Raw genomic sequence first — 23,395 nt, 5'->3', positions numbered from 1 at the left:
GAAAAAAGTACAATCACAAAACTTAAATCTAAATTCATCTTTAATTTTTTTGTAATGTCATAGGAAAATTTCAAATATTTTATTTTTAAGTTAATGTCTCATTCTTTCCAAAACACAGACAAGTACAATCTTAGAGATTTAACAATCACTTTCAATTGAGGCTGCTTTAAAGACTAAGATTATGCTTAGTTTTCATTTGATAAAACAAGCACTTCCATCCAATCACAGAAAAAAAACAAAAAATTGAATCCCATTTCAAAAGTCATGTAACAAAACCGAAAGGCACGGTTAGAACAGAGAGGAGGAAGAAGGAAAAAACTCATCTGGAGCTTCTTAAATTTTGAAGACTGGAGCAGCAGTCTCTGAAATGTTGCTTATGGCTCAAATAAAGCATGGACCAAGGCGGCCAACAGCAGTGAAATTCATATGCATTTAAACACAAAGTGGCAATGGGTTTGAATAAGTGCATCATTAACGTGTGTGTGTGTGTGTGTGTATAAAAAAGGTAAAATGTGTGATTAAGGTTTAGTCTAGAAGTGGTTTGCTGTTCCAATCAGAACTCTTCTGGCTCCTCCCCTTCCCCACCAGGAACAATAAATCCTTCCTGTGAGGAGAGAAACACTTTGTACTTTGAACAGCATTATGATATGCAAAGTAAGATGCAAATCTGACAGCTGAGCTGGGTGTGTGTGTGTGTGTGTGTGTGTTTACATGAGAATTACTTACATCTGTGGCATAAAGTATGTCCATAATTTTTTGCAGGGTCGGGTCTCCTTCTTCCTTCTCTTGGCAGATCAGTTCGATGTTCCTCAGCTTTCCAAAGTAAAAGTCCCTTTCTTTCTCTATATTAGCAACTGTTAATTTTAGAGAACCGATCTGAAAATGAACAAGAGGATGCAATTACGCACTGAGAACATGACATGCAAAAGAAATACAAAAGCCTAAAATTACCATCACCCCTTTATGATTGTATTTTTTTTCTCCCTTTATTGTAACAGTGAGTAGAGTCAGGCACAAATGATTTTCTGGTCAGGACCGATCCTTGGCCTGAAGGAGCAGATACATTCCAAGAGACAGGAGTATTGACCACAGCACCACCTCTGATCTCTGGGCTAGCTTTGTCACGATAAATTACATTTCAATACTACATCGATACCACTGTGAGAGATTCAAGTCAACATTTACTTTTCTAAACGCTAGATACTTTAACCAAATGTTTTCTGCAGGTGAAATTCCATTTCAACATCAGCTACAGAGGGTATATACACATGTGAATGGCACGTCGATTGTAATAGTAAAAGGAAAAATCCACCCCAAAACACTTTAACACTGTTAAAAAACAGCTATTGGTGATGGTCCTTGCATTTCTGGGTTCATTTAGTTCTTTGGCAATGTATTTTTCTTTTTCCCCCATGGATATCTGGCCAAACAGAGACAATGTGACAAGATATTTCCAGCGCAGCTACAGTGGAGTATAATAGGATAACATTTTTCAACCATCTAAAACTTAACGGTAGCTATGGCTACCTCTATTGCTCTCCGGCTACACACAAAAACCAGAGTAAAATATCCAATATCAAGCTAAATTTACTCTGGTCACATACAACCCCGAGCTGAATGAAACAAGTTCACGCCTGTTCTCTTGGGGTTGTTGAAAGGCATTCTGGGAAACGTAGGAAGTCACTAACAAATAGAAGTAAACGAAGAAGGTTGAGGGAAAGTGGGTACAACAAATAGGTAAATTACAACACTTCATCATCACATAACGAACTAAATAACTCCTGGAATGCATTGAACATCATTGATTGATGATATAGAACACTGTCACAGTATCATAGGGTGGATTTTTCCTTTAAAAAAGGAGGAGGAGGAGGACTGGAATAGACAGCCAAAGCCACAGACTGGCTCTTAACAGTGGACTGCAGCAGTCAGTGCAGTCCACTGTGATTTTTACAAGACATCACTGCACAGTTTTATTCAAGATGTCCATACATTTATTCTGCCATTTGCTGTCATTCAAGAGTTGAATACTTGGAAGTTATCCCAGCTATTGATATTCATGGGTTAGGGTTTAGGGTTGATGGCTCATGGTGCTTTTGGTTAAAATGAAGACAGTGGTTGTTTTGTGACATTGCTTGCCGTTTTTTCTTGTTTGCCATGGCATCATAGCGGTATCACATTTTTAGATATTAAACTTAGTATTGGTATCAAAGTAAAAAAGTCTGGTATTGTGATAATACTACATTTGGGCCTTACCTCCTCAGCCAGCTGTGCCTTGTCACCCCCTGCACCTGTTGCAGGTTTCCGTGCTGCAGGTCGCACTGACCTGGATGGGCTCGCCGTCTGGGTAGAATTTACCGGCGCTGGATATATGGGGAAATAATAATAAAAAAAAAAAAAGAAATAGGAGAGGAGAGGCAATTACCTCGCATCAGTTTATCATTTCAATATCATCCCACTTAACCTGCAGTGTATTTTGTTAATAAGGTGCCCACTGATGCTGCCAACATCCATCACACCACCAGTTCCTGCCAATATTGCAGCCTCAAGACAAAGTGCACCACGGCTTTTAGGCCAATCATGTATCTACAGCCCAATGGCTCTTCTTGTGACTAGCTGTAGCAGAAAGCTGAGTGCGACCCATACACTGACCACCCAGTGACTCCCACGTCTTTTCTGAAAGTCCTGCAAAGTGACTCGCCCAACATGAGAACCCTTGTCTGACAACCAATAGAACACTTTACCGATTTTAGCAACTGGTTTGTCAGCAGGTTGGATGAGCTTTTCTGAAGCAAAAACAAATATTTAGACTTCAGAAAGTGGGCTAAAGGCTGTGACAAATTATTGGGTGAAAATACTTTGGGCTCACCAGATGTGACCCTCTTGGGTTTGCTAGAAGCCACCAATGCAGGGCAAGGTGTCGCCGTCTCCTGTCCTTGGCGAGCTGCAACTGGATCATACTCCTTTTGATCATAGTTTGCGTCAAAGAGCTTTTTGAACCACTGCACAAACTCAAAGTTGTCCTGGAACTTTGCTTTGGTCAGTTTGTCCACAGGGATTATCTAGAATAGAAATTTAAAGAATGGAATAGTTTGCATGCTTCACCTGCTTCAGCATTTACAAAAGGATGAGAGAAAAGAGCATCAAATACTCACTTTGTCAACCCCAGCCTTCTTGAAACTTGTCTGTAAAATTTTAAAATTATGTATGTATTCATGCTCAAGTTTGGCTTGGAATTTAACTTTTTTCAAAGGTAGGCATCCGGGGAACAGCATATCCATGAACTGGCAATAAGCTGCCCCTGTGTGAACAGACAGACATCTTTCCACCATCAGACAACCCTCATTTCTGAACTTCACACATATGTTGAACACTGCAAACACTCAACGCAGAAAGTTAGTACTATTATAAACAGTAGCCTGACAGTTTACCACACCTGAAGACAACTGCTCAATCTTAGAGTAGCTCATCTGTAAAGACTCGTTGATCCATCCAAGCATGTCATGGCGACTCAAGTTATCGCTGGTCACAGATGTGGAGTACACGTTCACAGCCATCCTGGACAGGTTATGAGAAATTACCAGAGATAGAATAATAAACAATACTAACCTAGTTGTGCTACTGTATCACCAGGGCCTTAGTTTTTGCCATCAGCCCCTCACGTCTCTAATCACAGTGTTTTAGTTACACCCACCCCGCTGGCCTTCACCTGATCCCTGAAGAAGTAGTACTGTACTGCCGCTATTTAACGATGTACCGTCAAATCAAGATTAACTCATGCAGCCCTTCCTTTACTTATATTTGCATGCGGTGTCCCCATATACAGTTAAATGTGCAAATACAGTTAACATTCATCGCCTAGCCTTACTTTCCCATCCCATAAAACTGACAAATACAACTGCAGTTACAACACAACTGTCCACTTATTATGATATAAACATCCAGTTATGAGCCCCGGTTAAAAACTCCGGCCCTAGTAGAAGTGGGCCTGTCTCATTCGCAAACTTCACTAATGCCAACTTTTGCTGCAAGCTAACGTTAGCAATTTAACGCGACTACTTTCCGATATGAACAACGCCATTAGCAGAAATGTGTCTTGACATCATTCACATAGACTTACTTTCGCGTTAGTTTTCGTAAGACAAAAAGCTAAATGTTACTGTCCCATTCCAGCAAACACAAGTTACTGACTTCACTGAGTCCTAACAAACAACGTAGGTACACTGCACACTGTTAACCCTGTGAAGTTTAAAGTTAGTCTAGTTAACGGTAACTGCTATCCTAGCTAGCCAACTGGCTGAAACACTTCCTAGTATTAACCGCTAACTACTTTTTTCACAAAAAGTTTAACAGGTTGAATATAACTCTCCAACTTACGCTAAGTATACACCGATGGCACGACTTTCAATAAAATCTCAGTGGAAACTTGTCAGAGGCCTGAACGGTATGAAGAAAAAACTTTTCGACTTTCTCGTCTTGCTAGCAACTAGCGTTAATATCACCATTCGCCGGCGACTGTTGATTGATTTAAATACCGTGTGGTGATGGCTGATGCTGTCAATCTCAACTGTGCGCTCGACGTGTATTTATACACCGGCCGGGGGGGGCGCCGTTACACATTTTCATTCAGGCTCAAGTGAAAGCCTCGCCCACTCCGGCGGAGCAGAGGAAGGAAAACAAGCATACCCGTAAACTGACATTTACATCGACTGTATGTTTCTGCCATCTGGCGTTTCACCGTAGAAATGCAGCACAAATCACATTGAAATTACACTACGTCAGTTTATTTCTCATTTCCAACAAGAACACACAACTGAAGGGTACATCACTGCAGAACAGCAGTGTAGAAGTGCACCTTTAGCTGGTGCCAAGGGCCGAGGTCTTTGGAAAACAACATTAAAACATATAGGCCTTTCTAAATTGTACATACAAAGTTAGCACCATTAGCATAGCACCTTCAGGCATCAAAAGTCCCAAACAAAAAACAATTTGAGGTATTGGTGTCGAACATATCAAAACACAGGCTAATGTCACTCATGGCTGATTCATTTTCATCACAACTGAAGGGCATGCGTGTGAATAAGGCCCATGTGTAACACTGCCCTGCTGGTGTTTGAACGACATGATCTCACACTCCTAAACATACTCTACACATCCTCTGTGAATAGTAATGTGTGGATGTGTGGTCAACCAAAGGAACAAATAACAATGATATAGGCCTAAGCACTACTTTCATATTGAAGGGCTGCACCATTTTTCAATAAAGCTCAAATTATTCATTCAGTAATGATAGGGTAGGTCTGCATAAAATCAATTCATATTTTAAGGTACACTTGAACAGCATTAAGCACAAATCAATGTGTATGGAGAATGATGAAAGCTGCAATTTCAAACTATCACACTGAACATAAAAAAAGAGAGATTAAATTCACCTTACTATTTACCACAGTACAGTTATTACACACATGCAAACTAATGGGTAAAGTCTCAGCACCACAGGAAAGTCTCAGTGAGGTTTAAGGTAGGCTACATTTCTCTCACACTAGGTGACACTGTTATCAGGCCACTGCAGTACTGTAATGGTAGCCACCTCTGTAAAACAGCTGGCCTAACAATTTAGTTATGTCAGTGGTTTTGGAAATATTAAAGAAACTATTCTGGCTGCAACACCTGATAACAGTCACAGCAAAGTCAGTCTTCGATGAGTAGACACAAAATGTCACTGACGTTGTATAAATAACATCACAAAACAGTACAGTAAGACATGGTAGCAAAAATGTCCAATGAGGTAATTTTGGACAAAATAGCTGGTGCACCATGGAGAGGCTGTGTAATTTGGATTAAAATGGATTAAACCAAGAGTCAAAATTGGCTAACCCCTTAATTTTCTCAGATTTTACGAGTACAAAACATTAAAATGCAACATGATTAATGAGGATCATGATTAGACCAGACTAACAAACCCCTGATAAGAATATTATAATATAAAACAATATAAATTCATCATCATTCATTACATTAAATAGAGATAAAAAATTGCAGATTTGTAACCAGTCAAACAGTATTGAGGTAGAGACCTGTAGTGAACAGGGTTATTGTTTGATCACAGCACCGTCATTTAACAAAGTAGGCCTCCTCCCATGAAACAGAACTGAAAAGTGTCAATGCCTGCTAAAAAAATTGATCATACGACTGACTAACTACACCGAGGAATAAAAGAACATCCGTAAACATTTCATATAGCATAAAGACAATAGTAAAACTAAGTTAGGTCTGTTTTAAAAGACGGGATAACAATTGATCCTCATTGTTAAACACAATGAGGATTCGGCTCTCAGTCCCTATTCACATTCAAAATAATCCTTGAGTGGGGCAAAGAGGTGACGGATAACCGGGACGCTCCAGGAACGACCCAGGACTTTCTGCCTCTGGCTCCGACCCATGTTGTTCACATCCGTGTAATGTTTGGGGAAACCAAAAATCCTGCACAATGCAAGCACATGGGAAATGTTAGAGACGTTACAAAATATCAAATAAAGTGCATTTTTGATCCAATTCAGCCCCTATATTAAAAAAACATTCATATGACTGAAATATATTGAAATACTGGTTGAAAGCTTGCCCAAAATATGAAACATTCATATATTCCTCTATAGAAATGTTTCTCAATCAGAGGGTCACGGCCCACTTGCTGGACTGTTTTAACATTTTTTTAGGCAAATAATTTATCACCAATCTTAGAATGATTTGTCCAAGGCTTTTATGTTTCAATGTCTGACGTTTAGGAAAATGTTTTTTCTACTGTACACACTGAACATGACATTATAGCTACAATGTAAACATTATTGTTATTTTATACGCTTATTCCAGAAATGCTTACTGTTCCATTTCGGTACACCACAGGTAGTCCTCCTTGCCATTCATGCTGACAGGCAGCGGTCCCATCTTCCCCTGCCTTATGGAGTTATACTTGGTTGTAATGGTGCGGACTTTGTCAAACTGCAGGAAGAGGAGACAAATCAGAATCTGAGTTTTGTTGTTGGGAGAGCTTTGTTACTCCAGCTTTCCTGGTTGCATTGTCAACAGCATCTAAAACAACAACGATCTTCATGAAACATTCGTACTTCACTTTACTGTCATCTTACAAACAACAACCTTAAGATAACGTGAAAATATGACAAATCGCAGCTTCTACCTTTGCCATGCGTCCGACTTCCAAGCAATCCTGGAGTTCCACTTTGCCATCTAGGGCTGTAGCAAGAGGCCTAAAGAGAAAGGCAGACAGGCATGGAAAATAAATTCAGTTTGAGGGAAAGAAGTCTTTTTCAGTGTGAGATTATGCATAAAGGGGAAGAAACATGATTCTGTATGAGCATGTACCTGTTCATGCCAGGGAGGTTTCCCCAAAAGTAGCGAGCTCTGTGAGCAGGACTGACTTTCACTGCATCGATAAGAATTGGATTACACTGAAAGTAGAGGAGAAGGCAAATAATCAGTAATAAAGCTAAATACAACCTACTTTCAGCCATCGGGTTGACAGGACAGTTTGGTAATCACAAATAATCACCTCAAGGAATCTGCAGATATCTGCTTTGTCATTGGCACTCATGAAAACCACGTTCTCAAACAGCCAGAAGAAAGGACGGTCGTCGCCTTCCCTCGGCCTCATCATGGTCAACATGCGGTAGAACTCAAAAAACAGCCTTCCAGTGCCCTCTGTGGGAGAAAAGGGGGACAGAGAGAGAGAGAGAGACCTTACTTTACCCAGCTTTATCCATGATTTCATCAATTACTATTTGTTTTTGAAACGGTTCACACATAAGAATAGCTTAGAAGTTTGCAGGCTCCTTACCAAATAATCCTTTTCGAAGAGGATTGACCATGGACAGGTCGTTACACGGACTTCCTCCAATCAGAAGGTCAAACGGACCCCATTCAGCAAGCTGCAACACATGACAGCAGAGCTACAGGTGAGGTCTGATGTTTTTTACATTGTTATTTAGCTGATCAGGTGTGACAAGAACCTTTTTACAGTCATATATTCCTTCTGTTTTTTTAGAGACAAATAGTGAGTCCCTGAATTTGGCCACTAAGCTTTTCTATACAGCGGGACACACTGGCTCTAAAATCAGTCAAAAAACAAAACAGAAGAAAAGAAAAGAAAAGAAAAGAGAAAATAAATTTATAACACTGGGTGGTCGGTCATTTGTAGTCGAACTCTGCTACACTCATTGATAAACTTCATGGCGCCGTCTTAGCTAATTTTTGCTTTATCAATGTTTATAATTTATTTATCATTTAAGTTGTACTCACATGTTTCCTGGTGATGGTGCGTACGTCGTTGACATATTCTATCTTCCCCTCGTGTTTGACCATCCCCACAGCGATTGAATCCTCACATATCTCTGAGGCAATGTAGCGCTCGATCTTGAAGCCCAGGTCTTTGAGCACCAGGTATCCTGTCAGGGCACAACAGTTACAAGCAATTCTCTCATTCAAGAAATACGCATGTTTTAGACAATATAAAATGCATTACTTTTTTGCCATTAAACGTGTACTTCTCATATATGTAATTGTCTGGTTGAAGCTTCCATAGTCTCTGCTCGAATAGTATGTTGAAGATAGAATATCTTAGAAATCAGATGAGTTTGCCTCAAACGTGACATTATATGACATTTACATAACAGGACAAACCAACCTGTTGCAATGCCGTCAAAGAGGGACAGCACCTTCATTGGTCTGCGCTGATGTGCAGAGATGGAGGGGTAGACTCTGTGGGGCTCCTGGGTAAAATAAATAACCAACCATTACTGTAATAAGTATAATAATTTGAAAACTGATATCAAACATTAAGTCATTGACCCAGGACAGTGGAAATGTACCTGCAGCCTGACGCACCAGCTGGATGTGCATTTGGCCCCAAGTTAGGGTGTAAAGCCTAAATTAAAAGTGATGCTGAAACTTGCTAGTGTGACACTAAACCTGTGTTTTTGTGTAGTTGCACCATGGAGACTTAAGATCACCAAACATCAACAAATTAGTCTTTAGATTTAACCCATCTTTTACAGACTTTACACCTAGAAGGGAGTAGGTGTAAGTTTTAAGATGTAACTTCTGCCTACCTTGGAACTAGTTCAATTAGTGCAACCATTAAAATTAGTGAGACTTAGTGAGAATTTACACTCAAACTAGCATATGTTTGAACTGGTGAAGTTTAACTGGTGCGACAGGCTGCCGGACTGTGAACGAGGGGAGAAAGGTGCTAGGAGAGATGCAGCGTGTGGAACTTACAAATTCCATGGCACTGTTGTTGACGAAGAACTCTTGGACCTTGACGCTCCAGTCGGGTCTCAGTCTGAGGTTCCCGTTGCACTTGGAGGGCTGGCAGATGTAGCAGCTCCAGGGATCAATGTCTTTCAGTTTCTCAAAGGTTCCTGGACCCACCAGGATGTTCACACAGTCCTTACAGAAACACCTGGGGGGGGGGAGAAAGGCAACACCCAAGGAGATACATGTGAATGAGCTAAAAGGACCGGCAGAGACTGGAAATGCAAATTGGGGCAGACATACAAAGAGGGTGATTAGTGTGGGACGTCTGAAAGAAGGTGATGAACAAGGTGAAAACTTGTCATTTACCATCCTCAGTGTTTCTTATTTGTTTAGTATATAGAGAGGTGAGAGAGATTACACCTGAGCAGCCTACCTGCAGCAGCTAGCGTTGCCACAAAGAATGACCTCTAAGCCTGCACAGCACACGGTGCAATACGACTGGTAACCATCTTCATCGTAGCGATACAGCGTCTCGATGAAGTTCTCCTGCAAACAATGAGAATGTAGTTTGACAGCATTCAGGATGTAAACAGTAGCTGTGTTTCGGACTGGGCTGGAATGGAGTAAAGCAGACCAAATCAAACTAGTGATAGATTACTGGATTATTAGATTACCTTGCATTTCAGACAAAGACTCCCTTCAAAGAGCGGGTGGAACACTTCAGTCTCATTTGACCCACAAGACAAACAGAAACCTGAAATGACAAAATATTACCTTGGAATGATGAAGAAATACTTTATATTAATATCAAAGGCCTTAAATCAATAAGATAACACTTCTTTTGTACTCTCACCCAAAACATACCTTCAATTTTTTTGCCTTTCTCAGTGAGCGTTTTTATCATTGATTCTGTAAAGTAAAACATAAAAAATTAGACTTGGAAATGATAATGATGATATTAACATGCAACATATGACTATCTAATAGTTGGTGTGCTTATGTGCTGCAACACAAGTCATACGTACCTCTGGTGTGGGTGAGGACGACCGCGTGTGCTTTAGCTTTTTGAACATATTTCCTTTTTGCTGGGGGCTGGTAGTCTGACAGGGCGGAGTCTGAGGATTCAGCCTTTGCAGCAGAATCTTGAAGACCAGAACAAATGGAATCAAGCATATTTTTATAGATGAATCACTGGTCGTTAAAGAAAAGAGAAGTTAAATGAAAGGACTCATAGCGTCAGAAATACATATATACAAATGGCCAGAACAGAAAAAATGCAGCGCCTACTTGTGTGTCCAGTTTTTTGTTGTAATCAAACATTGTCAACCAGGCTGTCTACTACCTAAAGCAGTCTGTCATATTGGTCATGAAGAGCACTGGATATATCAGTAAAGATATACATACTGTCAGGAGGTGTGAATCCATCAGGTCCTGTAGGCAGGAAGCCTCCAAAAGCCCAGTCCAGCATCAGCTTCAGCTCTTCTTCTTTATTTCCCCCTGCCTGAGTAAAAGACTTCCCACATCGCTCACCTGCCAACTGAAAATTACAGGGTGAAGTCAAAATCTGGGGGTTCGCTACGAGTGTGTGGAACATTTCCTGGCATGGAGTCAGCACAATCTATAGCAACACTTGTGAGTGACACCAAGATACATATGTTTCATGTCTTCAAAGACAACAGTGCCAGAGAGTCACCCAGGGGTTTTATTTCCCTCCTTTGCTAAAACATTGTTCTGAAGGACACATACTCCATTCCAGGCTCATCATGTTTTTTTTTTTTTACCTTAAACTCCGCACAGCACTAAAAACATATGGGGTACCATGGGATGCTTTTCCATGTCGCCACCCCATGGTAACAATGCTCTCCTCCAAGTCCAGACTAGTAGCACTGACCTACAGCAAGCTCTCCTCATGTAACATCAAACCACTTCCAGTATTAAAAAGTTGGGGAAAAGATTTACAATTTCTTGGTTTTGAACAGAATTGGTCCACAATTTGGAACACTGTATTGTCCTCATCTAAAAATCTGGCTCATCAGCTAATTCATTTTAAATTCATACATAAATTTAATTTCACCCGAGCGCAGATTTAGATTGAAAATGTCAGATAATGATATATGTTCTAAGTGCCCCGACTCTGTGAGAGGGGATTATTTTCACATGTTCTGGCGTTGCTCTATGATTAAATCTTTCTGGGAATATATTAATACAGTTGTTGGTAGCATTATTGGTAAACCTCTTCCCTTCTGCCCTGCTCTCTATCTCTTGGGGTTCAATCCAAATGTGTCTATCTCCTTTCAGGAGAAGCGAATACTAATGGCAGTTTCAACTGCAGCTAAGAAAACCATCATTAAGAACTAGTTTGAACCCGCTATTATCATGAGGAGAACCTGGTTAACTTTTTTCTAGATATTTGTGTACTTGAGAGGTCCACTGCCAGAATCAATGGTGCAAATGTTGATACCCTTATTAACTGGTCCAGGGCTATCGAGATTATCCAAAGAATTAACCAGGTTTAGCCTAGTTGGCCCTTTCTTGATCTTCATTCTTTCATATTCCTTATTGTCCAGTATTACAGGCCTTGTTTGTATGTTTGTATGTTTGTATGTCATTTCTGCTGGGTTGTGGTGTTTGTGTAGATGTGTATTTATGTATTGTGTGTATGTGTATGTGTATGTGTGGGTATATCTATATGTATCTATATTTGTGTTGTATTTGTTTGCAGTATCCCCATGTGCCTATGTAGTGTACACATTTTTTCTTACTTATTCTGAGTTTAATAAACAATAGATCACAAAAAAAAATCATTGTTCATGCAAACCTTGTATAAAATTTGATCCAAATCAGCTGGCTTTCTGATTTAATCTTTGTCATTTCCCTCACCTTCCTGTCAGAGTAGTTGTTTCAGAGTTGTTGATAACGGTGTAATTATCCCTCCAGCCGCAACTACTACTGGCACTGTTCCATAAGAATTAATAATATCAAGCATGTGGTCTTTTAATAGAAAATGTAATGTATTGTACACTATTTGACGTGTTCAAATACCCCAGTATATAATATCAGGATACCCTCCCAACTCTATTAGCAAAATCTAAAGCCTTCTCATTAATCAGACATGAGCCCAATTATAGGAGATTTTCACATGCATCTGAAAATCCAATCATGAAGAAAGAGGGCTGAGATGACCATTCAGAATTATAATGTCAGCAGTGATGAGAATTGACTTTGTCCTCTAGGACATGAGTTGACCAAAACCATGTCAGAAAAATCACCACGCAACATTACAGAGCCACAGCCATGAAGGGAAATGAAGGGAAACTGTCCGTGAAATTCTCCATTTAGCGGTGAGGTACATTTCAATGCGACGTAATATAGAGCTACATTAGATTAGCACTAGATTGTGTAGAATGTATGGAACAGACAATTATTTTTGCAATTATGTGGACAAGGGGAAAATAATTGTCTATTCCATACATAGTACACAATATAGTGCTAGTGTTGGGAGGGAGGCATATATTCAAAAGAACAATAGCACAGACACAGACAGCAGCCCTGCAATTCAATCTTGTATCACATCACATGTACGTTGCAGAGACAGTATGTGGTATGATACGCTTCTGATTGTGTGATGTTGCCTCTCACCTCAATGATCTGGTAGATGGCGTTCTTGTAGGTGGGCAAGCTGGCATAGGAATTCTTGCAGAAGCACTTAGAAAAGGCACCGAATGGCAAAAGCCCCTGTGTGTAGATCTGCAACAGAAAACAATTAAGTTAGCAAGATTCATTTCAACAAATTTCAACTGTTTCTGCAGGTCTGGCACATACAGATCAAAACCAGATGTACTTCTAACCTCTGAGAACATGCCGTCACCGAACCACTCCACCCTCCTCATACCCGGCAGTGCGGACTTAGTCTTCCAGGGCATGACCATCCCCGGCCACCAGGAAAAGCCCTTCAACTTCCCCCAGACCAGCACTCCTGTCAGAAACCCCTTCCCATCCTGCAAAGGCAAAAGACGAAGCACAGGAGTGATAAAGCAAAACCAAAACAGTATCTAAAGCAACTGGTGAAACGTGATGGATCTTACATGTAAATTCTCATTTCTGTGCCATGATGTTTGACTAGTAGACTTGGAGAATTCTACAGAACATTAATATTGTGTGCCTTTCCCCATAGGTTGTTACAGAATTGAATAGCTGCTCATGTTACCTGGTAGGCGGAGGCCCGTCTTGCTATCCGGGGGCTCGGTGTGGTCTTACTGGATGGGGAACTCTCTTTCACCTGAAAATCAACCACATTTACACTGGTAAGAAATAACAGATCAAAAGGAATTTGGAAGGAAACGTGTGTATATTTCTTACGGGAAGCCTAAGATTACTGTGATTGTGTTTGGTGGTAAGTTTACTTAATGGGATTTCTACATTTACCACCAGTCAATTCCATTCTTAAATCTTGCTTGTCTTTAGTGATTAATTCCAGGTGACACAGAGTAGAGAAGCAGAGCAGGAGCAAGGCAGGCCTGCATCATTGTTCGCTTTATTCACACATGGTTGGCTGTGACGCAGTGCAGAGCAGGAAGCATAAACACCAGTTCACTGCAACGTAATGACTAATCAAACTGAGATAATCAAATGAAAAGAATCACTTCCCTTTTCCCCACATTAGTTTTGTGCTTGGAAATATATGGGAGTGAATAAGAGTTTCTCTTATTGACTAACATGGAAACAACCTTAAGAGTGTTGTCATTGTGGCTACAGAAATGATGTGTACCGCTCATTTTCATAATTTTAATACTTGTATTGATATTTTCGAATGAAATTTTAAACTCAAGTCTTGATTCTAATTTAAAGTGGCACCAGGTGAACAAAGCGAATGAGAAATCTGAAATGAAGGCATGTTAGAGGAGTGACAAAACAAACCAAAGTGGATTCATGCAGTCCAATTATGTGTTTGCCACTGTGCAGGATGACAAATGAGACACTTTGAAATGTAAATCATACAGTTGTGTGTTTTTTTTTTTCTGCTTGCATTTCAGGGGGCAGAGAAGCCTCTCAAGGCCCTGAGTCGCTCTGGTAGTATACTTGAGTATACCTACCAACTCATCTTGGGACTCCGGGCCCTTTTTGCTGTCCTTATCAAGACCTACAGGCGCGTCCCAGGTGCCAGCACCGGCCTGAAACAGTGTACGGGACTGCGGCTTCTGGCGCAAGCTGCTCTCCCAGCCATAACCTCCCCTAATGGTCCCCTGAGAGACAATATACTCTCATTACACACTCATTACACACACATACACCATGCACATGCAAGTGAACACCCAAAAATGCTCTCTCACATCTCTCTGTCTCGCTTTCTTACACACATACACCTTCATACAGGGACAAATTGCCTCTCACCATGCCAATCATGATTGTCCCTTGCAGATAAAAGAGGAAAGAATAAAGAAGTAAGGAAAGGGCAAAAGGCTGTTAGTAAGGTTAGTCTCAAAAAAAGTATGGAAAATTGGGAGGTTTACTTTAAAAAAGGTGCAACTTAGGATTTCGAATGAAGCTTAAAATGGTTGCAACAAAAATCCATGCATCTGTTCTCTTTTGATTTGTTTCCATTGTCAAGTGTAGTTGAAGATATTTATGGTCAAATGATAAGACTTTAAGATTAGGTGCAGTAAAGTAAGCATAACCAAGTCATACAAAATCTAACTTTTTAACCAAGTTGCTTCTTTTCCATGTAGAAGTAGTAGTAGATTAAGAGGCAGAAGAACAGCGAACCAAATGTATTACCTCTTTCAAAAAGATGCCATCCTCTCCAGATACACTGTCATGCTCATTCATTGGCCCTTTGTAAGAAAACAGAAAAAAGCATATTGTTTTTTCATTGATGAGAGCAGATAGGTGATATCTGCCTTTGGACATGTTCAAAATGAAAATCTGGAGGATCTCAACCCCAAACATAAAATGCAAAAATGATGATCCTGACCGTGATGTTCGTTGCAAAATCATTTCAAAAATAGAATTCATTATATCATCTAAAATGTTATTCTTTAAAAAGATCTTTAGGTAGCTAATAATCCATAGTGAGTTTTACTGTCTCAGCAACTTTGTAAGGGTAAAATTCACAACTACTTTAACTAATTGGATATCTAATTTCATAATAAAAGTCTGTTTATAAAATGAAGAGGAGGTGAATAGAAAGTGAATAGCATGCTGAATATTCTCTGGTAGTGTGTGACATCTGCATAACTCAAATTGTCCTTAAGTAATATACAATATTACCAAATATCATCCTAATGAACTGAGAACATCTTTCTTACCAGTTAACTTTTTAAGGCGGACTGCACATGGCTTCACTGTCCCATTAAGGCAATTCAAGTCTAGAAAACAAGATAGATACACAGATAAATACCATAACAGACACTACTAGGACAATTTTAATAGGATCAATACCTATCTAAAACATCTAGAGAAGTGATAACGTTATGCAATGGAGCTTTGGCTGCCTTTGAACCATGTGAAAGTGCAAATAAAACATGCCAAATCCATGCTAAACCCTTTTGTCCAACATATTCAACACACAAACTTCAATAAAGATTGGCACTCATCCAATGTATACACTTCTTATACACCCAGACCACTGATTTCATAATAATCGGTATCATCGTCCAATGATTAATGGAATATAAAATAAGTTATTAAATACAGTTACATGCAGATGGGAGCTCAGCATTTTTAATTCACCTGATGCATCATGATTTGCTTTCTTCTTCCTGTCAGTCTTGACCGGTGAGTCCTTGTTGCTGGCGCTGTCGGACAGAGCGCCGTCCATGGCGATCTCAGCCTCCTGGACAGACTCCTGCTCGCTCTCTGTCATCACTTCACTCTCACAGAACAGCGTGGCGTCCCCGTTCTCTACGGCCTGATGCAAGCACAACGTTAACACAACACACACAAACTAAAACACAAAGACACACACCTTCTGAATAGAAGAATATTTTTGTTCCAGCACATATTTTCAGAGTGAAGTTGACACAAGATGGTGAGACGTAGGACTGGGCGATATATTTTAGACCAAATACCTTGATATTGATAATGTGACAATGTTTTTGGGGGGTTAGTATTCGTGCTTTATTTACACACAAGAAAATTTTGAAAATTAGTAATGATCATTAGTAATCAGTGATGTGTATGTAAGTAATAGGTAATGTGGATATGATGAGCAGGTAAAGGCAATCATTGTTCAGAAAATTGTATCACTTTACTGTAACACAGCCTTTAAGACCAGGAAGACGTAACATTTAAGTTCACTATAATGTTCACAATATTACGGTAACCAAAATCCCAGACAATATCTAGTCTCATATCACGATATCGATATTATACGATATATCGGCCAGCCCTAGTGATGCGGCTCCATTTACACACCTGAGTAAAAACCCGCTGAGCCTCCAGTGGAGGACAGGGGAGGGACAGCAGGGTCAAAACAAGTTTCCTGAGGATGGAGGTGGACTCTGCGTCCTTCAGCACACCGGCCCAGTGTTTCTCCAGTGAAACCACTTCTGGGTTATCCTTCTCTCCCTCTTCTCTCTCTCCCTCCTCAGCCAGCTGGTACTCAAGGAACTCACTGGTGAGCTGGTTGACCTCCTCAGGGGAGCTGCAGACTCCCAGTTTGGTTCCAAGCTCCCCCACCGCTTTCCCTGTCACTTTCAGCCGGCTCTGGGGGCTCAGGAGCTGAGCCATGCTCCTTAGGACCCCGTCGCACAGAGGCAGCTCCTCTGCTATGCTGCCTGTGAGCGCCGCATAGAAAGACAAGGCTTCATCTTGTAAAAGTGGCAACGCTTCTGCAGCCTCAGACTCATTCAGGAAGTCTTCCACGGCGGACCCACCGAGACTAAGCTCAGCCCCTGACAGGTGGAATTTCTTGTTCTTGAGGATTTGGGTGTCACGCTCCTTGAGGAAGCGTACAACAGCCTGCGGGTGGAGGAAGCTGGAGGCGTAGGAGTGCAGCAGGCCGCTGGCTTCTTCTAAGATGTGCACCAAGTCGGCCCGGGCCGCTCCCTCGTGCGTCTGTAGATGCTTCTGGAAAGTCTGCAGCGGCTTCATGGCCTGATCCAGGAACATAAATGTTGCCCTGAGTTTGGGATCCTGCAGCTGGGAGCAGATTAACTTGGCTTTGTCATCGTCCTTGTCACAAGAGCTAAAATATGATATGAGATCTCTCCACATTCCCAGGATTTTTGTGACTACCAGGCAAAAGTTAAGGCAGCTGGTGTTGAGATGAAACGACGGACTGTCTGCGTTGTTATCAGAGCCAAAAAGAGCCTTGAGGTTGTCGTTCTTGATGGAGCAGGCGGAGTAGTGGGTGTGGATGTCTACGATCATCTCTTGAGCCTGATTGGAGAGCCCCTCCATAACCCCGGCACGGCAAGCACCATCAACCATCATATACAGCCCTCCTAAGGCGACAATGTTCGGGTTGAGCTCCCTGAGCTGCAAGCAGATCTGCTCTGAGGCCGCACCGTTACCGTCTAAGTAAACAGCGGCAAGATTAGCTGCTGGAAACCCAAATCTCTTCAGGGTCTCCACCACTGCTGCAGCTGTTTGATCTCCTGCATCGTCCGCCGGAGACTGAAGAGCATCCAGAAGGCGGATGCAGTGCCTGGAGGCTTTGACATCAAAAAACCCAACGAGGACCACAGAGACGGTGTCATCCTCTTCAAGTGCTATCCCTCCATAAATGTACACACAGTAAGGAGTGTGTTGGCAAACAGATACAATATCTTTGGGGTACTGCAACCCCAGCATATAGCGTGCAAAACGGCTCGACACCTGATCGCCATCAGCGGAGCCGGAGTAACAGTGCTTCTGAATAAACCGAATAGCTGCCTCACTACATGGCGGCGCCTCGTCGTTTCCTCTCGGCAGGCCAATGCTCTTGAACATTTGAGCCCTTTTCCTGTGTTTATTTGTATCCAGGTGTCGCTTGAGGTCAAAAAGGCCTGTGTGAAACGTGTTCAGGTTTACGTCACACACACGGCAGTAGGTATAAAGCCCTCCCAGAGTGCTGCGCTCCACCCAGTCATAGGTTTCCTTCCACTTATCATCGTAACGGACAGGTTTCCTATGCATTATATTGCCGTCCTCATCCACATCCGATTCCATCTTCCAGCTCCCTGACAAAGCAAAAGAAAAAGATTACCACATGATTACTATAATGAGCTGATCAAAATACATGCATTGCTTTATTTTAAGGCTATGACACTGAAAGAAAATCTAGAAGTTAGACTCACTGGGTCTAGGAGAACTGGTGCTCCTGGTGAGAGACGACACGCTAGGGCTGATTTCCTGGCCGTCCCGAGCTTTTAACGGGTCGTAGTCCTTATTTTTCACATTTGCCGAGAAGAAAACTTTGAACCACTTCAACATGGAAAAGCTGGTTTTGAAATTCCCTTTTATGAGCTCCTCAACTGGAATGGGCTGAAACAAGACAAAAATCATTCATGAGAAAATCCAAAAATTAAAATGCCTTCCACAACAAGCAATAGAAATGCATTATATTTAACAAAAGTTTAGAAAAAAAACAAACAGTGACATCTGCTTTTAAAAACGGATCAAAAATGAAAATACATCATTATAACTTCGAAGCATAGTATATTTCAGACATAATTACAGTTTTTGCCGATTGCTTACACACTGAAAGTGAATGCTTAGACAAAAGCATCACATTTTCTGCTTTGCACTGTGTTTGCAATTCTGCAACACACTTCTGGCAAAACACTACACACTGTTTCTTACATTAGACACTTAGTTCAAAAATGAAATCTCTTGCAATCATTGGGAAAACACTTCTATTCAAAATGCAAAACATACCTGAAATTGGCAACACCAACAATTGAAAACACTTATACACTAATTGAACACCAATCGGTCTGAGCCTTAGCACTACAAATAGGCCTCAGGTAAGCTCACCTCTTTTGTGAGAACTTTGCAAACATGGAGGCAGTGAGAGCGAGAGGAGGAGGAAGAGGTGGAGGAGGAGGAAGAGGAGGAGGACGAGGATGAGGACGAGGACAAGAACAAAGAAGGAGACCAGGCAATAGACGGAGACATATTTCCGTCGACATTAAGGCCACTTTGGTGGACCATGTCATAAATCATGCCTGACGATGAGGGAGGCATTGCACTGTAATTTTACTGTGATTATTTTTGTTTCCGTGAGTTTACAGTAACATATTGTATTGATTACTGTACTGTAATTCTACTTTTCTTTGTGTTTAAAAAATAAGCTGTATATATTTTTTTCTGAAGCCTTTCTATTTTTGTGTTCATTGAAATTTGAGTAGATGTACTGTACTGGAACAATCTTTCACAGAAGCCTGTATGAGAAAATTAAAAAGGTATACAAAGTACTAAAGACAGCAGTGTTTTGTATAAAGTACATCAGTGTGTTGTTGCTGCTTTGAAAGAGTAATTCAAATGGTGCATGTGTGTATCATTTTGTTGCAAAAATGCCATTTTGAAAAAGGATTGTTAGGTTTTGATTGCAGAGTTTCATTTTGACATATAAGTGAGATGTTTATCTCCAAGTGTTGTGTCTTATTTGGATTGTGTAGAGTTTTGACACAATGAGCCAAATTCCGCAACAAGTATGTAAGCAATCACAAAAAACTGTAAATTATGAACTTCAACTAAAGATTTTTTTTCCAAAATGGCTAGATAGCATTTTGGAAATGAACTCCTCAAATAAATGCCAGTAAAACAGAGAGGAACAGTAATATAAAAACAAAAAACAGTGTGATGTTATACGTAAAGGGAAAAGGTGCAGACCTTGGTGATGCTGCTCTTCTCGAAGGCCTCCTGGAGGAGACTGAAGTTGTGCTTGTAGTCTTCCTCGCCTTGTGCCTGGAACTTCACTTTGCTCATGTCAACAGAGTCAGGGATGAGCCAGTCCATCATCTGACAGTAACATGCACCTGTGGACACACACACACACACACAGTTCAGTATGTAAGATATAAAAGTGCTGAGCTCGAGTTCTCTGACCCAGTGCAGAGTGTTTGGTCTGCTAATGTGACGGGTACCTGAGCTTGTCTGCTCCACATGTGTGAAGCTGGTTTTCAGCAGGTTATTGAGCCAGGTCAACAAGTGAAAGCGGTTGCTTTTTCCAAGAGCAACGTCTGGAGTCACAACCACCTTGGTCGCCATCTTGCAGCTTTCTGAGAAAGAAAACAACAAAACCCAATTTTTATAAATTGAAGTATTAAGGATTAATGGTTACATAATGACAAACATTACTATATAGTGTTAATTCACTCTTATTCATGTCTATAATTATGTATAGATCTGTCCCTAACAAAGAATCACTATAATATTCCTATCATCTGTCTACAATCTGACTGTGGTGACATTATAGCAGCCTTACCATACTGTATGGTGTTTTTAATCTCCTGTTGTATCACTAATATTCCTACAATATTGATATAAGCAATGGCATAATAGTGTAGTTTTGCTGTAATATCTGTATATCATCCTTCTATTGCTGATTATAAAATGAACACAGGTGTTTTTCATAAAGGAACTGTTATAATGTCTTTACCAAATAACAAAAAGGAGCTGTCAGTATTGCCAGGCCAAATGTCAATCCTGTCCCATGACACACTTCATTGGGTGGGGAGGGTGGGGGTCAGAATGGGCTAATGGGTGGGTGGCTTAATCTCCTTTTGTCTGACTGTGGAGGGTGAAGGCTGACTTTCTGTCACATTATGTGGTGCAATCAAACATCAGACATCCTTCCATCTGTAATATCTGGTCATATGTGAGCTTTTTTCTTGGCTTGTGCACAGCCTGTTTATTAAGACGAATATCTGAGTGCCATGCTGCAAGACATTTTCTCCACGCTGCTGTTTCTCGTTCCCTTCCTCAATGTATAGCAAGCATAGCATCAGTGAAATCTCGCGTTACCCGTTTTTTGCCGCGAACGTTCCCTGTGTACTTTCCCTTCAACCTGACAAGGCAACTTTGGGTTTAAGTTCAGATCAAATTTCGTTACTTAGAGGGACAAAAAGATATGATCCACTACAAAGTGGCTCAACCCCACGCCGACCGGCATGTTGCCGGCAACCCTAACCCTGTTCTTCAGGACTCGTCTACAACATTTCACTTTCTAGGCATGGTGCTGCAGCAGTAGAGCTTCCTCACACTGGAGACAGCCGGTCGTCTACAAGTTTTTTTCTTTTACATTACTATTTTGTTGGACGAAACAACTAAATAGACCCAGTAATACACCCGCAGAGCCGCATTATTAATAACAAATACATGAGACTTGCGGCGCACCTGCACGTCTTAATATCACACAAAAACTGCAAAAGTCAATTTAAATTATTTAGAAATCAAACTAGTCCCCAGCTCCCCACATTATCTGGTGATATCGTCTTGTGTTTGGATGAGCCGGTCTTTGTGCTTTTGTGTCTGCAGCAGGTTACATTTAGAATAAACCATGACAATACCAGCTACAAAACATCACACTGCGAGTATGATCCTTAGGCTACCTTCACTCGAGCGCGAGAAAGTCACGCTATGTTACAAATAAGCGACGCGTTTAATATATAGGATAGATCATGGGTGACTTACCTCGGCTGTCCCCTTTAGGGATAGATGTAGCCTGGGTCTTGGTTTCCTCCCAAGCACATTCTCCAATAGGCCTACCTTCATGTGACGTCGCTCTGCCCCGCTCCTCTGGCCGGGGATTGGAGGACTGGGTGTACAAAGAGGGCTGTCCCGTAGTAGGACTAGTTAGTATTCTGCTCTAGGCTTACGAATAATAGCCTATTATATATATATATATTGTAAACGCTGGGCATTGGGGCACGCGCTCCAAATCACCGCCGATCAATAGTTAGGGCAAAACAGAGAATTGGTAGCGTCATTGCAGGCAATGCAAACCCAAACATTTGAAAATTGCTCCAGTGTATCACCGATTTCTGTTGTCAGACAGACGCCTAGCCTCACTAGCCTACTTTTAATTGGAGTTCTTTTACGAAAGGAACTATAGTAATCCTATAATATTTCTGATATCACCGCAGAAGTATAGCCTGAACTAGGCTAGGCCAATATCCTATTAGGAATATTATAGGCTAGTGATACTAAAGTGTGATAAGGTCGCTATAAACTCACATTTTAAATCCGTACAGGAATACTATAATGGTGTTTGTTAGGGGACTGGCCGTATTGTTCCGACGGCCCATTATTCCGAAACCCTCCGAAAAATGTCCCATATTGGACCGAAAGACCATTTGTCCGACATCCCGGAGGTGGTTGGGCTGAGGCATGGGGTCACTGAGGTTAGGGTTAGAGCAAGCTTAGGTCCAGGCTGTCAGAAGTCCCGGTTCTGGATGGAGCCTGGCACCGAGTTTTCGGACTATTGGGGTTTCGGGATAAGGGGCCGTCGGAACAACGGCGTGGCACCGTTTGTTAGGGACAGGCTGCAGCCAAACTCAGGTAGCCTTTAGGGTCGTTGCAGATGATCATACATCCGAAAGATTTGATCGATTTTCAGTTGTTATACAGATCAGTCATCTCAAGATAGTGGTCTAATAGTTAAAACGTGGTAACCGATGCCACAACGGGAATACCAGACTCGCGTTTCTCAGAAATCAGAGACTCGTGTTGAGTCTGGTTTCCTTTTGGTGTGCGATCAGAAACTGTCTCCATAAGCACACAGAAACGTTGATATGGTCGGGCTGAAACAATTTGTTACAATGGTAACAGATACTGGGGCTGTTAATGTGGTAGCTACTTTATTTGTAACATTGTATCGGCGCACTGGCAAGAAAACAGGCGGTAGGGGGTTGAAATGACGCGAAAGTCCACGAAAAAGGGAGACTTTGGTTTGGCTCTAATGATTCTTTTAGCCAAGTAAAACTTTAATGATGCAGTTTTAAGTAAAAAAAATAAAAAATGGCGAAATGTAGGCGAAAACACAGTCAACGTGAGCAAGCCAGTACAACCAATATGGCGCTTATCCAAAGCCAACAGAACAATGTCTGGGCCATCTTGTCGCATAGTCAGCTCACGATTACAGCCATTACACCGAGTAGCCTACAACGTGTTTTACATACGCTAACCGGGCCTGAAACCG

The 23,395-nt window shown here is 41.2% G+C and overlaps 2 protein-coding genes across 5 annotated transcripts; both read right to left on the bottom strand.

Annotated features, from left to right (window-relative positions):
• Positions 1-35: 35 nt before the first annotated feature.
• Positions 36-4,574, bottom strand: LOC139928758 (microtubule-associated protein RP/EB family member 1-like). 3 transcript variants are annotated; one of them, XM_071921410.2, is made up of 7 exons: positions 4,536-4,574; positions 3,437-3,558; positions 3,156-3,301; positions 2,870-3,062; positions 2,257-2,363; positions 727-876; positions 36-604 (listed from the first exon to the last, which is right to left on the bottom strand). In XM_071921410.2, exons 2-7 carry the CDS (start codon positions 3,555-3,557, stop codon positions 554-556), a joined length of 768 nt encoding a protein of 255 aa, XP_071777511.1. In that variant the 5' UTR covers position 3,558; positions 4,536-4,574; the 3' UTR covers positions 36-553. The 3 variants fall into 3 exon arrangements, with proteins under 3 accessions (XP_071777511.1, XP_078144376.1, XP_071777510.1); XM_078288250.1 differs by lacking the exon at positions 4,536-4,574 and adding an exon at positions 4,378-4,490; XM_071921409.2 differs by lacking the exon at positions 4,536-4,574 and adding an exon at positions 4,121-4,226.
• A 1,489-nt stretch (positions 4,575-6,063) lies between these two features.
• dnmt3ba (DNA (cytosine-5-)-methyltransferase 3 beta, duplicate a) lies at positions 6,064-20,469 on the bottom strand. 2 transcript variants are annotated; one of them, XM_071921437.2, is made up of 25 exons: positions 20,340-20,469; positions 20,086-20,231; positions 18,549-18,735; positions 16,684-18,431; positions 16,000-16,177; positions 15,576-15,635; positions 15,046-15,101; positions 14,364-14,513; positions 13,478-13,549; positions 13,119-13,268; positions 12,910-13,017; positions 10,675-10,807; positions 10,296-10,412; positions 10,135-10,179; positions 9,945-10,024; positions 9,704-9,816; positions 9,292-9,475; positions 8,699-8,783; positions 8,314-8,459; positions 7,853-7,943; positions 7,568-7,716; positions 7,381-7,466; positions 7,196-7,265; positions 6,881-6,999; positions 6,064-6,483 (listed from the first exon to the last, which is right to left on the bottom strand). In XM_071921437.2, exons 1-25 carry the CDS (start codon positions 20,461-20,463, stop codon positions 6,342-6,344), a joined length of 4,539 nt encoding a protein of 1,512 aa, XP_071777538.2. In that variant the 5' UTR covers positions 20,464-20,469; the 3' UTR covers positions 6,064-6,341. The 2 variants fall into 2 exon arrangements, with proteins under 2 accessions (XP_071777538.2, XP_078144122.1); XM_078287996.1 differs by lacking the exon at positions 14,364-14,513.
• Between the last annotated feature and the right edge of the window lie 2,926 nt (positions 20,470-23,395).

The sequence above is a fragment of the Centroberyx gerrardi genome, chromosome 14 (assembly GCF_048128805.1).
Source record: "Centroberyx gerrardi isolate f3 chromosome 14, fCenGer3.hap1.cur.20231027, whole genome shotgun sequence".
Taxonomy (NCBI): domain Eukaryota; kingdom Metazoa; phylum Chordata; class Actinopteri; order Beryciformes; family Berycidae; genus Centroberyx; species Centroberyx gerrardi.
The sequence above is the reverse complement of the archived record's forward strand: the minus strand, read 5'-3'. Positions and strand labels throughout refer to the sequence as shown.